Source organism: Protomyctophum bolini (assembly GCF_963924005.1).
Source record: "Protomyctophum bolini genome assembly, chromosome: 16".
NCBI lineage: Eukaryota > Metazoa > Chordata > Actinopteri > Myctophiformes > Myctophidae > Protomyctophum > Protomyctophum bolini.
The window spans coordinates 28,043,362-28,066,649 of record NC_137877.1 but is presented as its reverse complement, the minus strand read 5'-3'; the positions used below and the strand labels follow the sequence as shown (position 1 = coordinate 28,066,649).

The 23,288-nt window shown below is 43.8% G+C and overlaps 1 protein-coding gene across 5 annotated transcripts in view; it reads left to right on the top strand.

Annotated features, from left to right (window-relative positions):
• Nucleotides 1–3,121: 3,121 nt before the first annotated feature.
• Nucleotides 3,122–23,288, top strand: part of dip2a (disco-interacting protein 2 homolog A) — a 124,089-nt gene continuing 103,922 nt past the window's right edge. For 4 of the 5 annotated variants that reach the window (XM_080786626.1, XM_080786628.1, XM_080786624.1 and 1 more), the window contains exon 1: nucleotides 3,122–3,589. In XM_080786626.1, the coding sequence (XP_080642752.1) occupies nucleotides 3,466–3,589 (124 nt within the window). In that variant the 5' untranslated portion in view covers nucleotides 3,122–3,465. The remainder of the gene's footprint in view (nucleotides 3,590–23,288) is intronic. The other variant, XM_080786625.1, reaches the window with a different exon arrangement.

Below are 23,288 nucleotides of genomic sequence, written 5' to 3'. Positions count from 1 at the left end.
ATATTTTATTTGATATGAATTTATTAGTGAATTAAATTTCCCCATTGACATGAATGGGGAAATGCAAAAAAACACATTCAAGTATTTTTCCCTCTGAGACTGTAAGCACTATAGTTACAAAACTTTCAGGGATATTTCCTAATTATCACTAAAATTAATTAAAAATATATTTTTTTAGGTCGGCCTCATGGTGGCGCTATAACATCCCACTTTACCTTTTGGCTCATAAGTCTTGAACCGTAGGTCGTAAAATCACAATTATTTTTCCCCTGGATTCCTTGGGTCATGACGCATCTCCCCATATAGGCCACGCCCTTTTCCGCCATGATGGATTTTCCGCCATTTTGAATTTTGTCCAAAACACACTTTTTGCTTTCCCCACTACAGATTTTGTCCAAATGTCACAGACATCGGCACACGTGACCTCTGGACCCATCCGATTAAAAAACCGACTTCAGAATTTCGATAGTGCGTGTCGTTCGGCCGTAACCGTCGTCCGAAGTCAGTAGGAGGGGCCTATATCACGAAAAACGCCATAAATCACGAACGGAATGTCCAATCCATCCGAAATTTGAATCGCGTGTCCGGGGTGGTTCGTTCGACCGAGTTCCGAAAGCAATTCCATTTTCATCCACAGGGGGCGCCGCAAACGCGATATATGTAACCGTCTGTCGGGAAAACATGAATTTCGGGGGTCACATCCCCTCAGAATTACTTACACGCGACCTGAGACGTGACTCGAAACCGTAGCAGGCCGGCGAGATCAGCGGGAGGGGTATACATGTAAGCCGTCGCGGCAACCACACTCTGCAATTTTTCAAAATTGCGACCTTTCTAGTTATTATTATTATTCCAAACTGGAGTAAGACAAAGTTTGGCGCCCTACAACAACAAGAAGTTTTGACTGTACGCACTTGAGCCATATGTCAAATTGACCGGAAAAATCGGGAATCGAGCGCTTGTACTGTGCGAAGAGAAATGTTGTATATTTTATTTGATATGAATTTATTAGTGAATTAAATTTCCCCATTGACATGAATGGGGAAATGCAAAAAAACACATTCAAGTATTTTTCCCTCTGAGACTGTAAGCACTATAGTTACAAAACTTGGAGGAATATTTCCTAATTATCACTAAAATTAATTAAAAATATATTTTTTTAGGTCGGCCTCATGGTGGCGCTATAACATCCCACTTTACCTTTTGGCTCATAACTCTTGAACCGTAGGTCGTAAAATCGAAATTATTTTTACCCTGGATTCCTTGGGTCATGACGCATCTCCCCATATAGCCACGCCCTTTTCCGCCATGATGGATTTTCCGCCATTTTGAATTTTGTCCAAAACACACTTTTAGCTTTTCCCCCTACAGATTTTGTCCAAATGTCACAGAAATCGGCACACGTGACCTCTGGACCCATCCGATTAAAAAACCAACTTCAGAATTTCGATAGTGCGTATCGTTCGGCCGTAATCGTCGTCCGAAGTTAGTAGGAGGGGCCTATATCACGAAAAATGCCATCAATCACGAACGGAATGTCCAATCCATCCCAAATTTGAATCGCATGTCCGGGGTGGTTCGTTCGACCGAGTTCCAAAAGCATCATCCACAGGGGGCGCCGCAAACGCCATAAATGTAACCGTCTGTCGCGAAAACATGAATTTCGGGGGTCAAATCCCCTCCGAATTACTTACACACGATCTGAGGCGTGACTCGAAACTGTAACAGGCTGGCAATATCAGCGGGAGGGGTATATATGTAAGCCACTGCGGCAACCACACTCTGCAATTTTTTTAAATTGCGACCTTTCTAGTTAGTGTGGTTGCCCTAAAGGGGCAACCAGACTCTTGTATCTCTAACACTTTATTCTCTCCACTACTGGAGTAAGACAAAGTTTGGCGCCCTACAACAACAAGAAGTTTTGACTGTACGCACTTGAGCCATATGTCAAATTGACCGGAAAAATCGGGAATCGAGCGCTTGTACTGTGCGAAGAGAAATGTTGTATATTTTATTTGATATGAATTTATTAGTGAATTAAATTTCCCCATTGACATGAATGGGGAAATGCAAAAAAACACATTCAAGTATTTTTCCCTCTGGGACTGTAAGCACTATAGTTACAAAACTTTCAGGGATATTTCCTAATTATCACTAAAATTAATTAAAAATATAATTTTTTAGGTCGGCCTCATGGTGGCGCTATAACAGCCCACTTTACCTTTTGGCTCATAACTCTTGAACCGTAGGTCGTAAAATCAAAAATAATTTTACCCTGGATTCCTTGGGTCATGACGCATCTCCCCATATAGGCCCCGCCCTTTTCCGCCATGATGGATTTTCCGCCATTTTGAATTTTGTCCAAAACACACTTTTTGCTTTCCCCACTACAGATTTTGTCCAAATGTCACAGAAATCGGCACACGTGACCTCTGGACCCACCCGATTAAAAAACCAACTTCAGAATTTCGGTAGTGCGGATCGTTCGGCCGTAACCGTCGTCCGAAGTCAGTAGGAGGGGCCTATATCACGAAAAACGCCATAAATCACGCACGGGATGTCCGATCCATCCAAAATTAGAATCGCACGTCCGGGGTGGTTCGTTCGACCGAGTTCCGAAAGCAATTCCATTTTCATCCACAGGGGGCGCCGCAAACGCGATAAATGTAACCGCCTGTCGGGAAAACATGAATTTCGGGGGTCGAATCCCCTCCGAATTACTTACACGCGACCTGAGACGTGACTCGAAACCGTAGCAGGCCGGCGATATCAGCGGGAGGGGTATATATGTGAGCCGCCGCGGCAACCACACTCTGCAATTTTTCAAAATTGCGACCTTTCTAGTTGGAAATGTCATGATATGTCAGATCATGTCACTGTGCCTAGCAGAGTAATTGCCTAGTACACTATACAAACCTCTTCATTTTTTAAATTAGTGTTTGCAGTACGGCTTAGTGCCAATAGGGGGCAGCCAAGTCTTGCGAAATGACAGCGAGGCAGACCAGCAGACGGCACTTTTCATCTCTACATCTGTTCCCACCATTCCCACACACCAGGCATTGGCAGGCAACGTGAACGCGCATGATATGGGCTGCTGTGCGCTGTTGCTATGATGCAATGGCTACTGCTGCGCCGCGGGGAGTAAAGAGTTGAATGAACGTGAGAGAGACGAAGGACGGCATGCAAGTTTAGCCCTTTGTGATTAACGCCATATGGAAATATACTTTCCCAAGGAGTGTCGGCTAGCGTCTGCCTGCCGTCTGAGCTAGTATAGCCATGTCATGACGCGTACAGGGGGCTTTCTCACACATCTGTATGGCGTTGTAACGAGTGAGCGAGCCTAGTAAGCAGCAGCACCACCCTGTCTCCTGTGCTCTGCTAAAAACCCACCACGGAGGATCTCTGGCGGTTTTGTCATCGGACTTGGCGAGTCTCGACTCCCCGTTCGCTGCACGTTGGAGCACCATGGCCGAGAGAAATTCTACCGGGCTGCTCATGATGATGTTGGACCCCACACCGGCAGTCGCTATGACCCTCCCGGCGGAGGTGCGAGAGAAGCTCGCAGAGCTGGAGCTGGAGCTGTCTGAAGGTAACTTGACAACATGCACTCGCGGCTGTATAGGCTATGACACGGCTGGTGCGCCCAAATCATGTTGTAATTATGTTGACAATCATTTATGCTCTTGTATTTGTCCAACACGGCCGCCCATTAACACGGTTCTGTGGGTCATGTTTAGGAACATAACAGGCACAACACAAAAGCCCTTATCGTCTCAGGGAGACATTCCCACTCCTTAAGTTCTGGCATAGTTTGCTCGTCAGGGTTGACAACAACACTACACTAGTACAACAACACAACGGGCTTGTAAACAAACAAAGTAAACATGGCTGAGATACAGTTGCAGAACTGTTTGCAGTCCTGCAGGCCAGGCAGGCAAGCTGTTTTTTTATTGTCTTGCCCAGAGCTTAATTAGACAAACTCAGGAATTCCTGGTTTAAATAGCCCATGTGACTAGATCATGTACTGTATGTATGTCCCTAGCAGAGCTGAGCTGACACACCCATGTTGACATTCATGTCTCCTATTTATTGTTGGTACAGCGGTACAATCAGGATTGTTCTGCCAGCCCTTTCATTTTCGAAATGATCAAGAAAGGGGATATAGGAGTTGGACATAATATAGTCTACATGTCATTGGAAAGGTGGACACTGTTGCCTACCTAAGCTCAGATAAAGGACTATTACTTGATGGAAGTTTGTCTCTGTTAAAATAGTAGGCTTATGTTGGCACATGAAAGTGGTAATTAAATCACCCATTCCATGAACCGAATATTTTGCATTCTGAGAATTGGGTTCCCAAAGTAGTAGCACAATTTCATATGATTATTTAGTTTCATGATGATATTATCTTATGTACTTTGGCCTCAGACATGACAGATTTTGCTGATCACATAGTGGTAGTGTCTGATCCGTAAGCTATGTTCATGCATTTCATGTGCTATGACTACATAAAATGCAATTCTAGTGCTGTCTACGTAACATGCTACAAGTATAAAATGCTATATAAGTCTACAAAAAGTGCTATCTAAGGGGCTAGGGCAAGTGCTACGGTCAGTCTTGACTTGGTGCTGACCTTGGGAAGGAGGGGGTCGACCTTTGTAGGTCACAGTGCAGGCACCTTTTTGGGACACACAAGAGTAAATAAACACTGTAAAACTAAGCTTATGCTGCTGTTGTTAAATCCTTTAAAACCCAGAGTTGTTGTGATGCATTGTAAACTGATTAAATCACCACATTCGCAGTATTCCCAGTATGGGTGCTGGTACCAAAGGCATAACCTTTCACCAGACGTCCATCATATGTGCTAAATATGCAAACATTACGTTAAAAGTAACTCACCTAAGCTTGCTACAGTATATGCTGTGTTGTAACTAGACTGTGAATGACTGTTTGTGTTTAGGACCATGCCATGGTCAAGGCTCAAAATGTATGCTTGATAAGCACATTCACTGACATTGAGGCTCCTGGCTGACGGATGGGATGTGTTTTCAGAAGTGTCTTCCAAACCAATCTATATCAGTCCAGCTTCCCCTTCCTGCTCGTGCTCGCCCGAGTCGCCCCATGTCACATCCTGTCATGTTGGAGCCCTGATACTAGCAAGTAACGTTCCTGCCTCTCTTGCCTCCTCCTCACTTAGCTTTTTATCCTGTCTACTCTGTGTTTGACTGGTCTCTCGAGACATACTGTTGACTCCGTCAAATTCAAGGAAAAGGGCACTGTTTTTCCTTTCTTTTTTGACCATGGGTTCTCAGATTGGTGTTTGACTGATGCACGCTTGTGCAAGCACTCTCTTTCTCTCTGTGTCTCTCAGTCTTGTTTTCTTCATGGCTCAAATATGACAATGAAATGAAACTGTAGTTTCTTATGTCATTATCACGCCATTGCCTCCCCTCTGTGACCTGTCTTGGTGTATCTCAGTCACTTTATAGTCACTGTGTGTGTGCCATGGAATGTGATGAGTCGATTGGCTGAGCAAATGTGATGTATGATGACAAGAGTGCCCCTCACTTTTTTATTTTTATATTTAGGAAGCAGATGAGAGCCTAAGTACCGCAGGTTCTCTATCCCTCTCAATGAGCCTGTCGGGTGGATTTTAATTTAGCCAGGCCCCTGCTGATGAATCCATCTATATTTGTCTCCACCAGGCCGAAGGCATGGGGAGAGAGTATGTTTTGCACTCTGTCCGTGTGTGTGTGCGTGCATGTGTCCGTCCGCCCTTCCTTCCTTCTGTCCGTCCGTTATCAGCTAATCTCCGGCACCGTTGGCCCGATCCATGCCAAACTTTGTACACACACTCCCTGGACAAATATTCCTCAACGACCTGTTATAGCGCCACCATCAGGCCGATTTAGGCAAAACACATTTCTGTAGATTACTTGTACACATTTTATCCATATATCACACAATTCGGTATACACTATCTCCATAGTCTTGTGATCAACACGGATCTGCACCATTTCCCATCTTCTATCCTGATTGGCTAAGATTGGCTTCCAAAGCTAACATGATTGGTCCGTTTCAAACAAAATGCCACAAATCACAAACGCAGTGTGCAATTTCCGTGAAATTATGCACACCCATTTCCACTAGGCAGAGGATTTATTTTCCCAAATCAGACTCACGGTGGCGCTATAACAGGGCAATTCCTGTTTTTACCTATAACTGCATCGATCTGTATACAACTTATTTATGCGCACACCCTAGAAGCCAATGGAAAAACATTTTTCCCTGCATCCCTCCGCATCTGCCGGTTATAGCGCCACCATGAGCCGATTTCTGGAAAACATTGTTTATGTTAGTCGCACAGATTTCATCCAAATCTCACGCAAATCGGTACACATGATCTCTGTAGTCATGTGATCAAGACGAGTCTGTTGGATTTCTCAGATTCTACACTGATTGGCTAAGATTGCCTTCCAAAGTTTTCAGGAGTGGCCCATTTTGTACAAAATTCTGCACATGTCCTGCTCATGCAGAATTCTATCCTCAGAGATGCTATGAGTGATCTGGATCTGCATTTCCTCAACAAAATGAAGAAAATTGTTGCAAATAAAAAGAAAAAACATGTTTATATTACTCCTAAACATTTTGCCAAACATCCCACACACTCCTATCCTCCTGGTGGAGACCTGTGCCCAGAAGGGCACTTTTTCTAGTTTTACTATGCACAGCTTTGTCACCGGATGTGTGAGTGACCGAGTGTGCATTCACATTGTACTATTTCTGTATTAGATTGATTATTAATTCATAATTAATAATGTCCTTGACCTTTATATACATACACATATACGTGTGTGTGTGTGTGTGTGTGTGTGTGTGTGTGTGTGTGTGTGTGTGTGTGTGTGTGTGTGTGTGTGTGTGTGTGTGTGTGTGTGTGTGTGTGTGTGTGTGTGTGTGTGTGTGTGTGTGTGTGTGTGTGTGTGTGTGTGTGTGCGTGCGTGCTTCAGTTTAGCGGCAGCAGCTGTAAGAACTAGCCGGTATAACGTATTGTTTTACTTTTCAGGTTCAAATGTGAAATAAACAATCTTTAAAGCAAATGGTGCCTTTTATAGGCTGTGCTCTGTCCTAACATAGAAGAACTTCTGCTACACTTTGGTGGTCAGCCAACATTTCCCCGTTTCCAAATGACTGTGGGGTGGAAGCTTAGTTATTGGAATTTGGAAAGGTTCTGTGTTCTTTCTCAGCTGACCTGGATGCAAATGATTGGTCAAGAGATGGGGGCCCAAAGGAGGTCAAGAAGACGGATGATCCCCATTATCTCCTGCTGGGAGGAAAGAGAGAGAGAGAGAGAGATTGGTAGTCTGCTGAGTAATTCATATACTCACTCCATCATTCTCCACAGTCCCTCCCTCCTGGTCTGTTTGCTTACTAAACCCTTTGATTACAAAGTCATTTTTAGTCCGGCACTGGTGTTTGCTGGGAAGCCGCCCATCACAGTTGGTTGGTGCAGTTGTTTTGCCAGCTCCCATTCAGCAAACATTTACAGAGGAACATTGCCGGTTTGGGGTAGTAATTGGTGTTTATTTAGAGGTGTTCTGCCCCATTTGAATTGTTTATGGCTGTTTGTGTTATGGCAGAACAATGGTTGAAGTAGCTGAAGAGGTGTTTGACAGAAGAAAACACAGGCTTGGTTGTTGTTTGTTTCAGGATATACTGAGGACCCTGTACAGTCCTGCTCAAGTTGTACATGAATTGCTATCCAATGGGCAACAGTGCCAATGTGCCATGAGGCGCAAAGCTGTCAAATGGTAGCCTAACCTCAAGCATGCTTGCCATTCTCCAGGAACAAGAGGACCCTGAGGGCTTAACAAACCAATACAGTACAGTACAGTACAGTACAGTACAGTACAGTACAGTACAGTACAGTACAGTACAGTACAGTACAGTACAGTACAGTACAGACCCCTACTACTGTCAGTGTCAGGTTATGTGGCTGAACACCCCAGTCTATTTTCTAACTACTGAATCCCATTCAGAACACATTGCATAGTTTCCAAATGCATGGACCATGGGCACAAATCAGACAGCATTTTCCCCCGAAGCTTGATTTATTTTATTATTATTTTCATTAGACATGAGGACTTCTAACAGCAGCGCTAACTAGCCTATAAAAGTGTCATTATAGAGGCCTATTAGATTAGAATGTTGAATTGCGTCATAGATCTACAGTATACTACTCGGTGTGGTTGGTGGTGGATAGTTTTGGTCGGTAGATCTTTGTGGAGGGTGTGAGTGTTCAGTAAACCCGCAGGCTACTGCCTGCCAGTCACTCACTGGCCCTGAGTGACTCATTCCTCACTGTGGCCATTGTTGCTGTCCACAGACTCATGAGGAAAGAACTTCCAGTTTCGGACTCGTCCAGCTTAATGTGCGCATATCTTATTGTTGTTGTTGTTATTTCTAAAACCACAGATTTAAATAAAAGCCACAAGCAACATGTATTGTGGGTGGATCAAATAATGGCTGCATTCTTTCGCATTCCACCTCGATCAAGAATCTTGTAGCTAGAGAATGAGTAGGGATTTGGACTTGTTGTGAAAGGAGCTTTGTCCATGGGGCGCTGACTGTCTCCGTAATGGGGGATAGAAGTATGTGGAGCCTTGACGCGTGCTCTCTCCCTGGCTGCTCTAGCTGGTGTGAAAGCGACACAACTCAGGCAGTTGAGAGAGGAGCAGGCAACGCTGCCTTGCCTCAGCTGTACTGGAAGATGGTACATCACATTGGGTCATAAATATTTGAAAGGAGTGCCTTAGAGCAGAGTGGTGCCTTGGATTCTTGTGTGTGTGTGTGTGTGTGTGTGTGTGTGTGTGTGTGTGTGTGCGCGCTTTGCAGAGGTGCTCCTTTCCCTTTCAAACCACTCAGCTCAGCTGTATCTTATTGTGGCCTAAAGATGATGTCTTTATTGTTCCCAATGCTCCAGGCTCAGCCTGTTTGTTTTCTTTATGACACTCTTAATATCCTGACTCTGTCTCTAGGAGACATGAATAATTAATGTACTGCAGTGTGGGAATGTAATATACCAGTAGAAATATGTCTTTCTTTTCTCTGACTGTTTATTTAAGTCTGCCTATTTCTAATAATCCTATTTCTGTGGGCATGGCGTTTCTACCAGCTGTATGTTTGGACTCCCTTAGTGCCTCCCTGGTTTAGTGTTCTACTTTTATTTGTTTTTCCTTTGCTGTGCTAGTTGTGTGGCACTCCAATAAGCATTAACTTTGTTTCAGCTTTAATCGGTTCAGATTCCCACAGTCATGCAATTCAAATTGTATTTTCTTTGTGTCTTCCTGGCAAGGAGGACAACTTCAAAGAACTTCATGCGAGGAATTGAGAGTCCGTCTGTCAACAAAAGTTATTTTAATCTATGCATGCATGTCTCAAACGCATCAGCTTTGATGGAGACATGTTACTCTCCCTCATTTGATTTGGGGAACATTGAGTTACTTGTGCTATAGTTCCAGAGGGTTTCATCATGGATAGTGCTTCATTGCCATGGCTGTGCCACTATTACAGGACCTGTGTCTTGACTGCAGTTTAAGTAGGTCCTGGTGCAATCTGATGGCGTTTTTCACTGGATCCAGGTAACGTTTACTTTGACTAACATGATGAGGCACAGCACATTACTCTTGACAGGTTAGTCAGTGAACATTTGTCATAGCTCGGCTGAAAAGGATTTTGTGGTGAGAAACCCACAGACTGAGCGCTGAATTAGATTAGTGTAATGTACATAGGATCATTCATGGGATCAGTTAGCATCTTGGAATATGTACATGTTTCTCAGGGTTGGTGGCTAAGAAGAGGCTGGGTGCATGCTGTATCTTGCAGAGTAATACGTTTGTGTCCAGCTTATGACCTCCTGGCCATATTATCTGTCCATTATGATTCTTACAGACCTTTTCCTACTAGTTTTGTTCCCTAATACAATGCTCTGGATGTTTTCTCTAGCCGTCTGAAGTGATTTATTTTGACCTTTGAAATCACATGGCCACTGCTATATGTGACCAGGAAGCTCACGTCATCCATGTCCAATAGAGACTGGGCTCTTTGCCAAGACAACAGTGGCAATACAGTGCCAGCATCCGGCTAGGCGGCCATCCTGTTCCATCCTGGCCACTGAGTCACCACTGTTCCTCTCCGTTGGAACACAATACTTGCACGGCTATAAGATGGTTACGACAGTGCTCGACTTTGCAGGACCTTCGTAAACCGAAATAAAAGCGTGTTTCTGAATGTCATGCCACTTAACCCATTTAGACCTGGTGCTGTGCAACCTATACGTTGTTTTACCTTTGAAACCGGATGGTGGTCTATGTTGCTATACATGTACCTTTTTGAAGGGAAGACCTCCGCACACTCGACTTACTATTATGACAACAGGTGCGTCGGCGAACAAGCAGCAGACTGCAGACATGTAGAGAGGGAGGGAGACCCGCACACTGTCACTTGGTTCAAGAGTCAAATACAACGTTTCGGTCTTTCGACCTTCCTCAGGTATGATTCAGAATAGGCTGACATGTCACTAAATAGATTTCATAGGTATAGACAACCAATCAGAAATGCATGTACCAGCATAATGTTTTGTTTTAATTTTTGAATAAGAATTTGAAGCTTTTCACTTTTCAGAAACCTTAGGTTAGGTTTTAGACAGCGCTTTTCTAATCACCCTCGGGTCTAAATGGGTAAAATTAAGCACCAGGCCGGGATTCATATTGTGTATTTGTGTCGTGCTTTTTATTGTATTTTTATATATTTCTTCCACACACGTGACATGCCCATGCCTGTGACCCAGTGTGCTGGTGGTGACACTGCATGTGTCCTTGCTGTGAGGGAGATGTGTACTCAGCGGAGACTGTCTGAGAGCCGGGCAGCACTGCGGGGCAGGCGCCGCTGCCAGGGCGACACGCTGCTGATCAGACACAATTCTCAAGGACACATTGTGGAATGAACTCTGCAGAGTGCTGTCAAGACTTCTGTTCTGCTCACCCTCCATCATCATCAGCGTCTCTCTGTCCCTGCCTCTGTGTTTAGGTTCACATGTAGGGGACGGCATGGATTCAAGTTCTCATTTGCCATGATTCCATAGAAGCCAGCTTGTCTTCTATGGAAGCATGTTGGGAAGCAAAAATAGATTATCTACAAGCTCTCAATGCACTTGTAGATCGGCTATTTTCGGTTATTTATTATTTTAAGGTTGGAGCATTCGAAGTGGTCAAACTCATGTTCAGAAGTGTCTTCCATAAAATTGTAATAGTCTCGGATATTTCATATCCTCAGTCTGTGATTTCTTCACCTGGTTGGCAGTACAGTATGTTGAACAGCAGGAGCAATATTACTAAAACATCACAATGTTACATCTTGTGTTAATTGTTTAGGAAATGGAGCTAGTGTGAGGCTTCACAAATTGCACATTAGGACTTACATATTCAGTCGTGAGATTGGATTTAGCTTTCATCCATCGGGATGGCGTGGAAGTTGGTGAGCTGGATGCCAGTCAAGCAACTCCCCCAACCCCCAAGTCGTATAGCCTTCAGCTGACTATACGGCGTCTCTGTGGTCCGCTCATAGAAGTGTGGCTGAGAGGACTGTTTGAATTGGTGCATAATAAGACGATTTTATAATGTAAGGTGCAATGGATGTACTTTAATTTGTACTGTTTTATTGTAACCTCGGCTACATTGAAAATAAGGGCTTGCCCTCAATTGTACATAAGTAAAGGTGGTGATGATGATGATGTGTTCACAACATTCACGCTGCATTGTTTTCATCTTGCAGAGTGAACTGCTTGCACAGGAGGATTGAGGGTGGTGCAGAGTCAAACTAGAGAGAGTTGTTCGAGTGTGCCTGAGCCTTCCTGCTCAAAAGAAAAGAGCTTTGAGCCCACGGTGAAAATCTGTTGATGCCCCAACAAATTCCACAGGAACCAAGAAAGTTTCTGCAATTCACAAAACGTGCATTGCCTAAAAGCCATGCTGCATTAAAGAGGCTGTCCTGTGAGCTTGTCCCCAGACTCCCCACCAGATATGGCTTACTCTACCCCAGTGATGCTAATAAGGTGCATTTTGCATCCCAAAACACACATTATTGATAATGGACCCATCCATGGACCTTTCTGAGGGTCCCATGTACTGTAATTTGGTGCTATTTAATTTACTTTATGTTTGCATATACTTTGCACTGTTCTTTGCATAACTCTTTGCATTGCAATTGTCAGATTTAGAATTGTGATCCGTAACTGAATACACTTCAACAGTCCAGAGACCCGCCCCCCATGCGGGCCTGGGGAAGGTTGGGCGATCCTCTCCCGGGAACGGTACGCACCCGGGACTAGTGTGAATCGTCCCTTAGTAAAAGACCACCCCTGGGTCCCCGGGACCCATTACATTGAAAACCTATTTACATCACTGCTACCCAATTACAAATAAACTAGAGGCACTCTGATATTTGTGGTGTTACAATCTGTATTTCCTATATTTCTTGCCCACCCTCATGGGAAGGGAATTTTCACAGTTGTCATGTTGCTACTACAGGTGTTTTCCGAAGTAGCCTGTTTAATGTTAATGGGCCCAATTTCTTACTTAGAAATTGGTAAAACTAGCAGAATAATAAGTGGAAGTGTAGACAATGTTGAATGGAGTGTTTCGTGAAGAGGTGAACTGATCCTCACAGACAAGTTATTCTCTTTTGTTTGTTCAGTTGATCGAGTTCGAGACTATAGGCGTGTGTGTGTGTGTGTGTGTGTGTGTGTGTGTGTGTGTGTGTGTGTGTGTGTGTGTGTGTGTGTGTGTGACACTGTGTGTGTGTGTGTGTGTGTGTGTGACACTGTGTGTGTGTGTGTGTGTGTGTGTGTGTGTGTGTGTGTGTGTGTGTGTGTGTGTGTGCGTGCATGCATGCATGCGTGTTGGTTTCTGTGTATTGTAGGCCTCTTTAGGTGTGCTGTGCAGATCAAAGCCATGCAGGGGCCTTTAGCAGCAGCAGGTTGCATTGTAAGTCTTCCTGGTAGAAAGCAAACAGACAGAAAATGCCTGGAATGCGCCATGAACTATCAACTTAACCGAGAGCAGAGAGCCTTCAGAAGCCCCCTCTGTTGCTCGAGGGCACAACAAACACAACAAACAGCCATAGACGGATAGCCATCCCTAGGACAGCACAAGGCCAAGTTGTTCCCAGTTCCCCCCGAACCCCTAATTCTTCTATTCTTCTATCTAGGTCAGTGTGTCCCAACAGTGGGTCGGGAACGGGCACAAAAAAAATATCCCTTTATTATTTTGTTTCCTAATTTTATTTTTAAATAATGATTTCAAAACATTTTCAAAAAATGCACAATTGTTCATAAGTTAAAAGCATATTATTATTATTTCATGAGAAATGTAAATCTAATAATTTGAGATAAAAAATACTTTTAAGAAGTAGTGAATATAGACAATCTACAAGCTCATAACACGTAGCACCACAATGTGTTGTGAGCTTGTAGATGGCTTTGGGTCCCAGGGAGACATCACATTTCTCTTTTGGGATTTGAACTACAAGGAACCAGTGCTCTAGGTGTCCCAAAACAGCACGTGAGGGGATGAGTTCGGAACAGAAGTTGTGTAGCTGTGTTTTTTGTTTAGCTTTTTTAGGTATTAAACTTAACTTGGCAGAGCAAGCCCACATAAACCTGAAAAAAGGTTTTTCAGCCTTGTGTTCCAAGCAGACAGTTTAAGGTGAGCCCCACACTGCTTTTTCACCCTCCGGAGACCGTTCCCAGAATGTGTTTCTTGACTTGTAGCCTACCTGTATATCCAGCAACAAGGAGACAGCGATTATTATTTATTATTAAGAGTAGAGCTACTAGGGCATGTCAGAACTGCACCCAAGGCACCCAAGGCAACTCTCACAAACTGCAGTTTATTTTACATTTGCAATCAGCTATACTGAACTAAACTTGTGCCGGAGATACATTGTTTAGAATTAATTCTAAGCGAAATCTCTGACACAATCTGTATATATTAAATTGTTCAAAACAGTAGGTTCCCAATGCATTGTGGGACAATTAGAAGTCAGTAAGTCTGGACCTAACTGACACCACCATCTGTTCTTAACCACACATGTTCGTTCTGTGTGTGGGTGCGTGGGTGCGTGTGTGTGCGTGCGTGTGTGTGTGTGTGTGTGTGTGTGTGTGTGTGTGTGTGTGTGTGTCACATTGTAACTGTGTGTAGATTGAACTGAGCTCTGGGTCTCACACCGGCACACCCTCTTGTGTATTAGCACGCCAGCATTAGCCAGTATTAGCACGCCAGTGATGCGGTCTGGAATGAGGCAGAGCCGAGTTCTGCAAGCATCACTGAAGTGCCAATAATCACAATATAGTTTATTTAGTTACACGTTTATTTGGAGGGGGACAGCAGCATGCATACAATGCCATGTAAATACACCGGATTTAGCAAGAATGCTAGTTACCATCCATATAGCCCTCCCAAAGCACACCCTTGAGTGTAATATTGTGATTAAACAGTTAGTCACCATCAAAATAAAATATATAAAAAAATATTTTAATTGCGGGACATTTTTCTCAAAATAAGAAACTTTCTGCGATTGTGTTTATCTCTGTATCCTAGACTAGAAATACATAGGGTCCATGTAGCCACGCTAGACAACTTTTGTCAGACTGGACACAGAGAAACAAAACTTAACTGTTAGCTCTATCTCATTGTACTTAAGATATTCGCTAGAAATTCAATGGCCGGGACCCCCGGCGACCCCCACACAGTAACTCTTGTCATTTTCTACGGTTTCGGACCCCCCTCCCCCCCCCCCCACATGGTACAGTTGCACCGCTCACTTCACTGATTTTATGTTTTGATTAGGTGTGCTGTCATGTACGTTTGAAGCATGGGTAGAGCTGCCTTTTAGGTTGTATCCTACTTTTCTTTTTTTCTCTTTTTTATCCCACGATTTTGTAACTCCATTTTTTCACCCAGTGTCAATTATCTAATTATCTAATCGTGTGGAAGGAACACGTTATTCCAACCAGTTCCTTTCCCCTCCATCAGGCAGGCCAGGAATACCAGACGACTTCCATGTAGTCCATGTTTTGTAACGGCATCATCATGCTATTATGCCCATGGATATACAGAGTGAACTTAACAATGATAAATGAATATGATAATACCTTTTATATAATCACCAACATGAATTATGTTTGTTATTTACAGCTAGGTAGAGTAGTGGGGCGAGATGGAAAAGGGGCGTGTTTACTGCATGTTTTTGTGAGGGTACCACATGGGGAGAACATGCAAATTCCACACAGAAATAGTGTATACCGTACTCTGTTTCTTAAGCATTTTCAAATCTGGCAGTGTATGGTCAAGGAACAGTTGCAAGGAAATAGTTCCATTCCATCTGGCCTCATAGCTGCCTTACTACTGTATGCTTATTGCATTCATTGTATTCCTGTACGTTCTTTAACTGGCAACTGAAACCATGCCTCATGTCAGACTTGTCCTGTGTTCTCCATTCTTGAGAAGTGATGTATCAGTGCAACCATCCATGCTTAAACTTTGTAATGAACATGACATGGTCCCTGCCGGGCCTGCCGGCACTGTCTCTTGCAACACAGACGATTATTGAGGAGTTGGGCTACCCACAGCCCAGAAAAGAAAATCTCCCCTGTAATTGACTCATTAGTGTCCAGTGTTTGCCTGTCGAAGCGGTGCTTGTAACACGTACTTTGGGGTGTTCTATTAGTCTTTGTATCTGTCGAGGATCATGACTCATGAGTATCTTTACAAAGCAGTGGTGGAAAGTAACTAGTAAGTACATTTACTCAAATGTAGTGAACTTTGTGTCCCTTGTACATTCTGCTATAGACTGTGTGGACTGAGCCCCAGCACACTGACTGACATTGGCACGTCTTGCCTTCTTGTGTTTTACATTTCCCTTTTAAGCATACAGTTGACCCAAGTGTTGGGGAATTCATGTGCATTTGACCTGCTCAAGACCTCACACACCCTACAATGACATTCGCGACTCATTGAATGCATTGCTGGAAAATGTAGTCCAGTTGCTTTCACTTCAATTTCTTTTTTTACAATGTGGTTAACACACCCAAGAGATTCTGAATAACTATCCCACTGGATGATATGTGTGGAATCCCAAGCACTTGGGGAGAAACAATGGCACAAATACAGCTAAGGGCAGACCTATAATCTAATAAACACACACACACACACACACACACACACACACACACACACACACACACACACACACACACACACACACACACACATATTCACACTCACGCATGCAGACACACTCACAGAGAGTTCACCTAGCACTGTTCTTACTCACAGCATTCCTGACACGGAGGTCACAAGTCTCTCCAGTTTGTGGTCAATGAAAACGGCCGTGGTCGCATGACGCACACATTCGTTCCACCACCATGTTGACAGCTGGCACTCAGTTGTTGAATTCAAGAACTATTGCCATTCCTTGCATCTTTTCTCAGCTATCGTATTGACCCTGCTGTCTAAACGCATCAGAAACAAAGCCCACGCTACACAATGCTGCATCATCTCCTGTTGGACTCGTCTCGACTATAAAGACTTGTTTTTTTGTACTTGATGATTGTGTGTGTGTGTGTGTGTGTGTGTGTGTGTGTGTGTGTGTGTGTGTGTGTGTGTGTGTGTGTGTGTGTGTGTGTGTGTGTGTGTGTGTGTGTGTGTGTGTGTGTGTGTGTGCGCGTGTGTGTGTGCGTGCGGCGACCCCAGCTAATATCTAACACCTTTCCGTCATTATGAGTGAGAGTGAGAGTCATTATGAGTGAGTGAAACGGCAACCAGCTGCTCTGCCAATTGAGATCATTGTGTCACTGTCATTATGTTCCTGATGACGAACACACACACACACACACACACACGCTGGAGTGCAAACTTTCTCCTGAGGCTTCCTTGCCACAATTCTAAGCTTAATTGGTAATTGTGCGTTGTGAATTGTTGTGGGTGAGCCATGTGACCAGTGTAAATCAGAGGCCTTCTCTCTTGCCCATGACGGATACCCTACTTCCTCATACCTCATTCATTCTGTAATTTCAATTTGACGAGGTAAAGTGAATTAACCTCTACTGTTTTCATGGCCATGTTTGGCCTATGCTTGGCTGTCAGCATATGATGCAAGCTTAAATGCTCTGTTGGCCTGGTTACGTGATTAAAAGCTAGTAATGTAATATCTGGGCTGTAGTAGTGTGGCTTGGCTTTCACATGCAGCCTGGGAGGAGAGTTGGTTTTCTGTGCGAGCACTGCTGATAAAGCTGCCGAAACTTTTATTTTAATCCTGCAATGGAACTACTTTCCTTGTCTGCCTCCAAGCTGCCATCTCTATCATCTGACTTTGTCATTTGTAGAAAACTAGAATTTCGTGCGCGCTACGCGCGCACTCATCCCAGAGCGACTTCGCCACGCACTATGGGAAGAAATAAATGGCGGGAGTTGACTCCACATGTAGTAACGAATGGGTTATTGGAAATGTACCATTGTTTTGTCCTGAATATTTCCACAGCCTAAGTACTAAAGGATTGTGACTGTGGGACAGACATACAGTCTGACATACAATAGGCTACACGTGTGCACAGTGAATAAACAATGACCTATATGCCCAGAGTTCTTAAATTAACATAGTTGGATTTTAACAGAAAGACTGATAGATATTTCTCTCCATATACATATCAAAGACAATGCCATAAATCAGTCAAAGTAAGTGACAGACTCAACAGTAGCACACAGCATGCAAGGCAGCGATGCATGCATGCAAACATGTTTGTCCAGCTGAGATTTAGTGTCTCCATCTCTCTGTGGAAGAGGTTGCACATGACCTGTACGGCCACACTGAGGTGCTCCAACACAAACACAGACACAAAACAACACCACGCTGTTTGTCCAGTTGACCCAAATCAACACCAATACCTAGCCTGTTTGTCCAAAACACACTATCTGCTCGCCACGTTTCTACTTCGCCACAACCTAATGTTAGTAACAAATGTAGGGGAGAGCCGCCAAGGTTGTAACGCTTCACGGTTGTAACATGGACGTTATCTCTTGATTGGTCAACGCCACCATGACGCCATCGCGTCAGTATGTGTAGAGCAACGTACTCTACGTGCCCAGGAAGTTTGAAGTGTTTACCTTCAAAATGTGTATAATTTTACACCTGGAGTATATGTGTGCTACAATTTTTGTCTTTGGTGTTGGTGAATAAAAATCCACATGGATGTGTTCATGCTTATGTTCTTCATGAGTTTGCATCGTGTTTAGACGGAATTCACGTTCATTCTGGTCTGTAAGCAACTGCAAAGAAAACTTGCAAAAGCGGGTCATTTGTAACATGGTCCGCTTCCATTCAATGCCATTATATGTAGGCCTAATATTGACATATTTGACATATTGGCCAATATTATATGTTCTAAATTTGTATTGTATTGTGTAGTGTATTCTAAAAGTAGTTTAGGGTTGTGTAACATTGTACAACTCAATCAATCAAACGTTTGTTTAATCAATGTATTGCCCCATTGAAAAAAAAGAAAAGGCCAAATTGGTACACCCGATACTATTTAATATTTGCCTTATGTTTGATACATTTTCTTATCACATCCATGGTATGAAAACGATGCTAAGGAGTTGCTTCAATGAAATATAATTGCTTTAAGCTGAAAAGGGGTTATTAGTTATTATGTGTAGTGTAGTGTAGTCAACATGTTAAGGCTCATACACACTGCCCGGTATTTGCTGCGATTATGCTTTCGGGGAGCATTGTTGGCGCTGTCCGACAAAAAACCCTGATCTGACGTTAAGTGGTGCCCAAATGGTAGATCACGATCTACAAAGGCTTTGCAGGTAGACCACATGACATGGCAGTAAAAATATATATAATTTTAATATAAAAAACGATTTTTGCATCTTCCGCTTTAGATGACCTGAGATGACTTGAGTGATTGACATCAAAAAGGGCCTGTCAGCTCAAACACACAATGCAATACTTGTTGTTGCTTACAATCATCAGTAGCAAAGTCAAATACCAACAAAAATAAAAGCCTACGATTTGCATTTTTCCCCCTCTATTTCCCATGCATGTGCGTTTATATGAAAGGCCCCTCAATTACATTTTGTCACTATTTGCAGCAATGGGATGATAGTTTTATTTGGTGGGTATGTTGTGCTGGTGGTTTTGAAAGTAGCTCTCAAGTCCATAAAACAAACTAACATAGGCTACTTCTCTATAAGCAGAATCATGAATAGGCCTATTTAATTTATACAAAAGGAGAAGAGAGAGAGAGAGCAATGTGTTTGTGTCGCAAACTTTGTCTAATATTGTTTTAGAGCAGTGGTTCTCAAACATTGTCATGGCAAGAGCAAAGGACCCCCAATGTTTTTGTCAATCTACAAAAATAATCCCAAAATCGCTGATAAATTAAATTACATTACTTACTAATCGCTTATTTGGCAACACTGGCCAGCTTTGTGTTGCAGCTCCGTGGCTGGGAGTTGGGAACTTTCTGTTACAGTTAAATGAATATAAAAGTACCACACAACTGAAAAGTTTCGCGACTGTGTCCGCAAGTTAGAGACGTGTGTGGCTATAATGACGCACAGCTGTGATGTAATCGCGCGTCTCTAAATTCTAAGCGTGTGTGTGTGTGTGTGTGTGTGTGTGTGTGTATATATATACATTCCGTCGGTAATTCCCTGTAGGCTTCACATGAATAATGTTGTGTGCGCGCGTGCGGAGAAATAGTTATTTAATGAATTGCATGTTGGTGTGTGTGTGTGTGGGGGGGGGGCAGTTGGCTGTGTGGCGAAAATAGGCAAAGTGATCGGTGTAAGGGTGATATGGCGTGTGTGTGTGTGTGTGTGTGTGTGTGTGTATATATATACATTCCGTTGGTAATTCCCTGTAGGCTTCACGTGAATAATGTTGTGTGCGCGCGTGCGGAGAAATAGTTATTTAATGAATCGCATGTTGGTGTGTGTGTGTGTGTGTTGGCTGTGTGGGGGGCAGTTGGCTGTGTGGCAAAAATAGGCAAAGTGATCGGTGTAAGGGTGATATTTAGGCTCAATCCGATTAATGAGAAAGAACAATGTTGATGTAACTAAGGGAATCGTCGAGTCATTTATTGTGTAAATAAAGAGATTTAGATGGAATAAGCGAAATAGCGATCGTATAATCTCTCCTGTTCCTTCTGTCTCTCATCAATGTCATGCGCGAGATCAGATTCTGTGCTGCGCGAGATGAGTTTCTCTGTGGGGGCGGGCCTGGGAAGAGAGGGAAGCCTGGCTCCAGGTTGCCAGGTTTGCGAATTGTAAGCGAGTTGCAGTGTATGTAAGTAGCGTGGTTAAATTCCTTGTTTCTCGGCGTGTTGTGGCAACAGCTAAATACGACATTGAGGGGTAGAAACCATCCCGGGCGCGTGGTTCATGTAACATGTGTGTCACTGTGAAAGACTGGCCCCATGAAGTGAACGTAGTTGGCGTAGTAGTCGCCAACATGACGATTTTGGTAGACGGCAACATGACGATTGTGACGTAGGCTGTTGACGTTGAGCAATAACAGCGTGTTTCATAAAAGTAATATTTGCCGAGTAAATAAGACACTTGAACGGCTAAAAAATAGGCTATGTCAGTTCGGGGAGCGTGCCGAATTTATTTTGCATATAGAGATGTGTGGTAAAAGTGTGGTTCGGTCGGAGATAGAGCACAAAGAATGAGTATGGGTACCACTTCTCACTTGTATAAATAGACTAGAATTTCGCCCCCCTTCGGGGGGCTCAATCCTAGTGTCGTTGCAGCGCAATATGGGAAGAAGGAAATTGCGGGAATTGACAGACTCCACTTCATGTTTCAGCTGTGGTTTTAAACTCAGTAGTGTGCCCTGCACACAGCGCACACTCGCAATTGCAGCTGGAGGGCGACGCGACACACACACACACACACACACACACACACACACAGAGCGATGTGTGGATAAATCACTGAGATTTGGGAAATGTGTTCAGAAGTACAACGATTAAGCACGCACAGGCAAATGTCAGAAGCATCTGTTTCGGTTTCCAAACAGGAAGTTGTAAATGTGCTTATTAGACGGAGGCAGCGTGATGCTGGCATCTATTGTGATGCCAGCATCACCACATTTCACATAGAAATATAAGCACCCATTTACTCGCTTAGCGGAGACTGTGGGGTGGTAGAGGACATCTCCCCGGACGCGTGGGTATGTCCAGATAGTTGCCTCGCGGAGGCCTCTTTGTCCAGTGTCCATTCTGGGTCTGGAAACGGCACTTTTTTGAGTGTTGACCCCAATAGAAGGTCTGCTGCTCTGAATTTTACACCTCTCCCGCTTAGCGGAGACTGTGGGGTGGTAGAGGACATCTCCCCGGACGCGTGGGTATGTCCAGATAGTTGCCTCGCGGAGCCGTCTTTTGTCCAGTGTCCAGTCTGGGTCCGGAAACGGTAATTTATTTTGCATTGACCCCAGTAGAAGCTCTGCTGCTCTGAATTTTACACCTCTCTCGCTTAGCGGAGACTGTGGGGTGGTAGAGGACATCTCCCCGGACGCGTGGGTATGTCCAGATAGTTGCCTCGCGGAGGCCTCTTTGTCCAGTGTCCATTCTGGGTCTGGAAACGGCACTTTTTTTAGTGTTGACCCCAATAGAAGGTCTGCTGCTCTGAATTTTACACCTCTCCCGCTTAGCGGAGACTGTGGGGTGGTAGAGGACATCTCCCCGGACGCGTGGGTATGTCCAGATAGTTGCCTCGCGGAGGCCTCTTTGTCCAGTGTCCATTCTGGGTCCGGAAACGGTACATTTTTTTGCATTGACCCCAGTAGAAGCTCTGCTGCTGTGAATTTTACACCTCTCCCGCTTAGCGGAGACTGTGGGGTGGTAGAGGACATCTTCCCAAACGCGTGGGTATGTCCAGATAGTTGCCTGGCGGAGCCGTCTTTTGTCCAGTGTCCACTTTATAAAGTCCATGCACTCCAGTGAATAGCATTTATCCATTTAGATAACTTTTTTATGTTATTTAATTACTTATTTTTACACAGAAACATAATGTGTGTCTTTACAATAACTGTAATGTAATAATAATACTAATAATGTAATGTAAAAATTATTTAATTAACGAATTAAATAATCTTATTTTATTCTGAAAGCAACCGGATGTCTTAAATCTGCTAGCTGTCAGACCGGAAGTTCTAAATTTGCTCATAAGACGGAGCCTTAGACGGAGCCAACTCGCAGGCAGTGCGAGAGGCTGGTTACAGGATTCTATAGGTCAGCCGTTTTGGTGTGACACACACGGCTTCCACATTTAGCTTCATACTGGGTGAAAGTGTCCTTCCAAAAATTATTATTTCGCTCGAAATTCTTATTCACAATGACATCGAGTTGAGGTGTTTGTGTTTTAGGGTAATTGTTGCATAAGCGCTATTTCGCACTATTTCTCCCTCCCCTCCCCTGTGTCTGAAGCAGCTAGCATGGAAGCTATATGGATTATGGAAGCTTTCCCTCCGATTGCACACAACCATGCCGTTATCCACGCGTCCATCCGATTGCTTTTAATGTAAATGTCCCATCCACTGAGCAATAGCGATATAAGCGCCTTATTCATTCATTCGATTCATTTGGGTGTGGGGCTGTGCAGTGCTGTGGGCAGCCTTTCTGACGGAGGCTCGGAGCTGCTGCTGCTGACGCTGTTCGAGTCGCATGGAGCAGTATAGAGTAGGCGTGGCGCAGCATTAGAAGGGCGCAGCAAATGCACGACATTGAGGGGTAGAAACCATCCCGGTCGCGTGGTTCATCTAACGCGTGTGTCACTGTGAAGGACTGGCCCCAATAAGTGAACGTAGTTGGCGTAGTAGACGCCAACATGACGATTCTGACGTAGGCTGGTGATGTTGAGCAACAATGGCGTGGTTGACAAAAGTAATATTTATTCAGTAATTAAGACATTTCTTTCAATGAAATGTAGCCTATATGTATTCTGGGAGTGTGCCGAATTTATTTTGCATATAGAGATGTGTGGTGAAAGTGTGGTTGGGTCGGAGAAAGCTGTTGGATAAACGGCCATGTGCTTATGTACCCCTGTCTATTAGGGTAGCAGGAGTATTATGATTATTATTATTAGTATTGTTATTGTGATTATTACATGGATTATTGTTGTGATGTGAGCTTGTGGCTGACTCACTATCTAGAAAATAAAAAC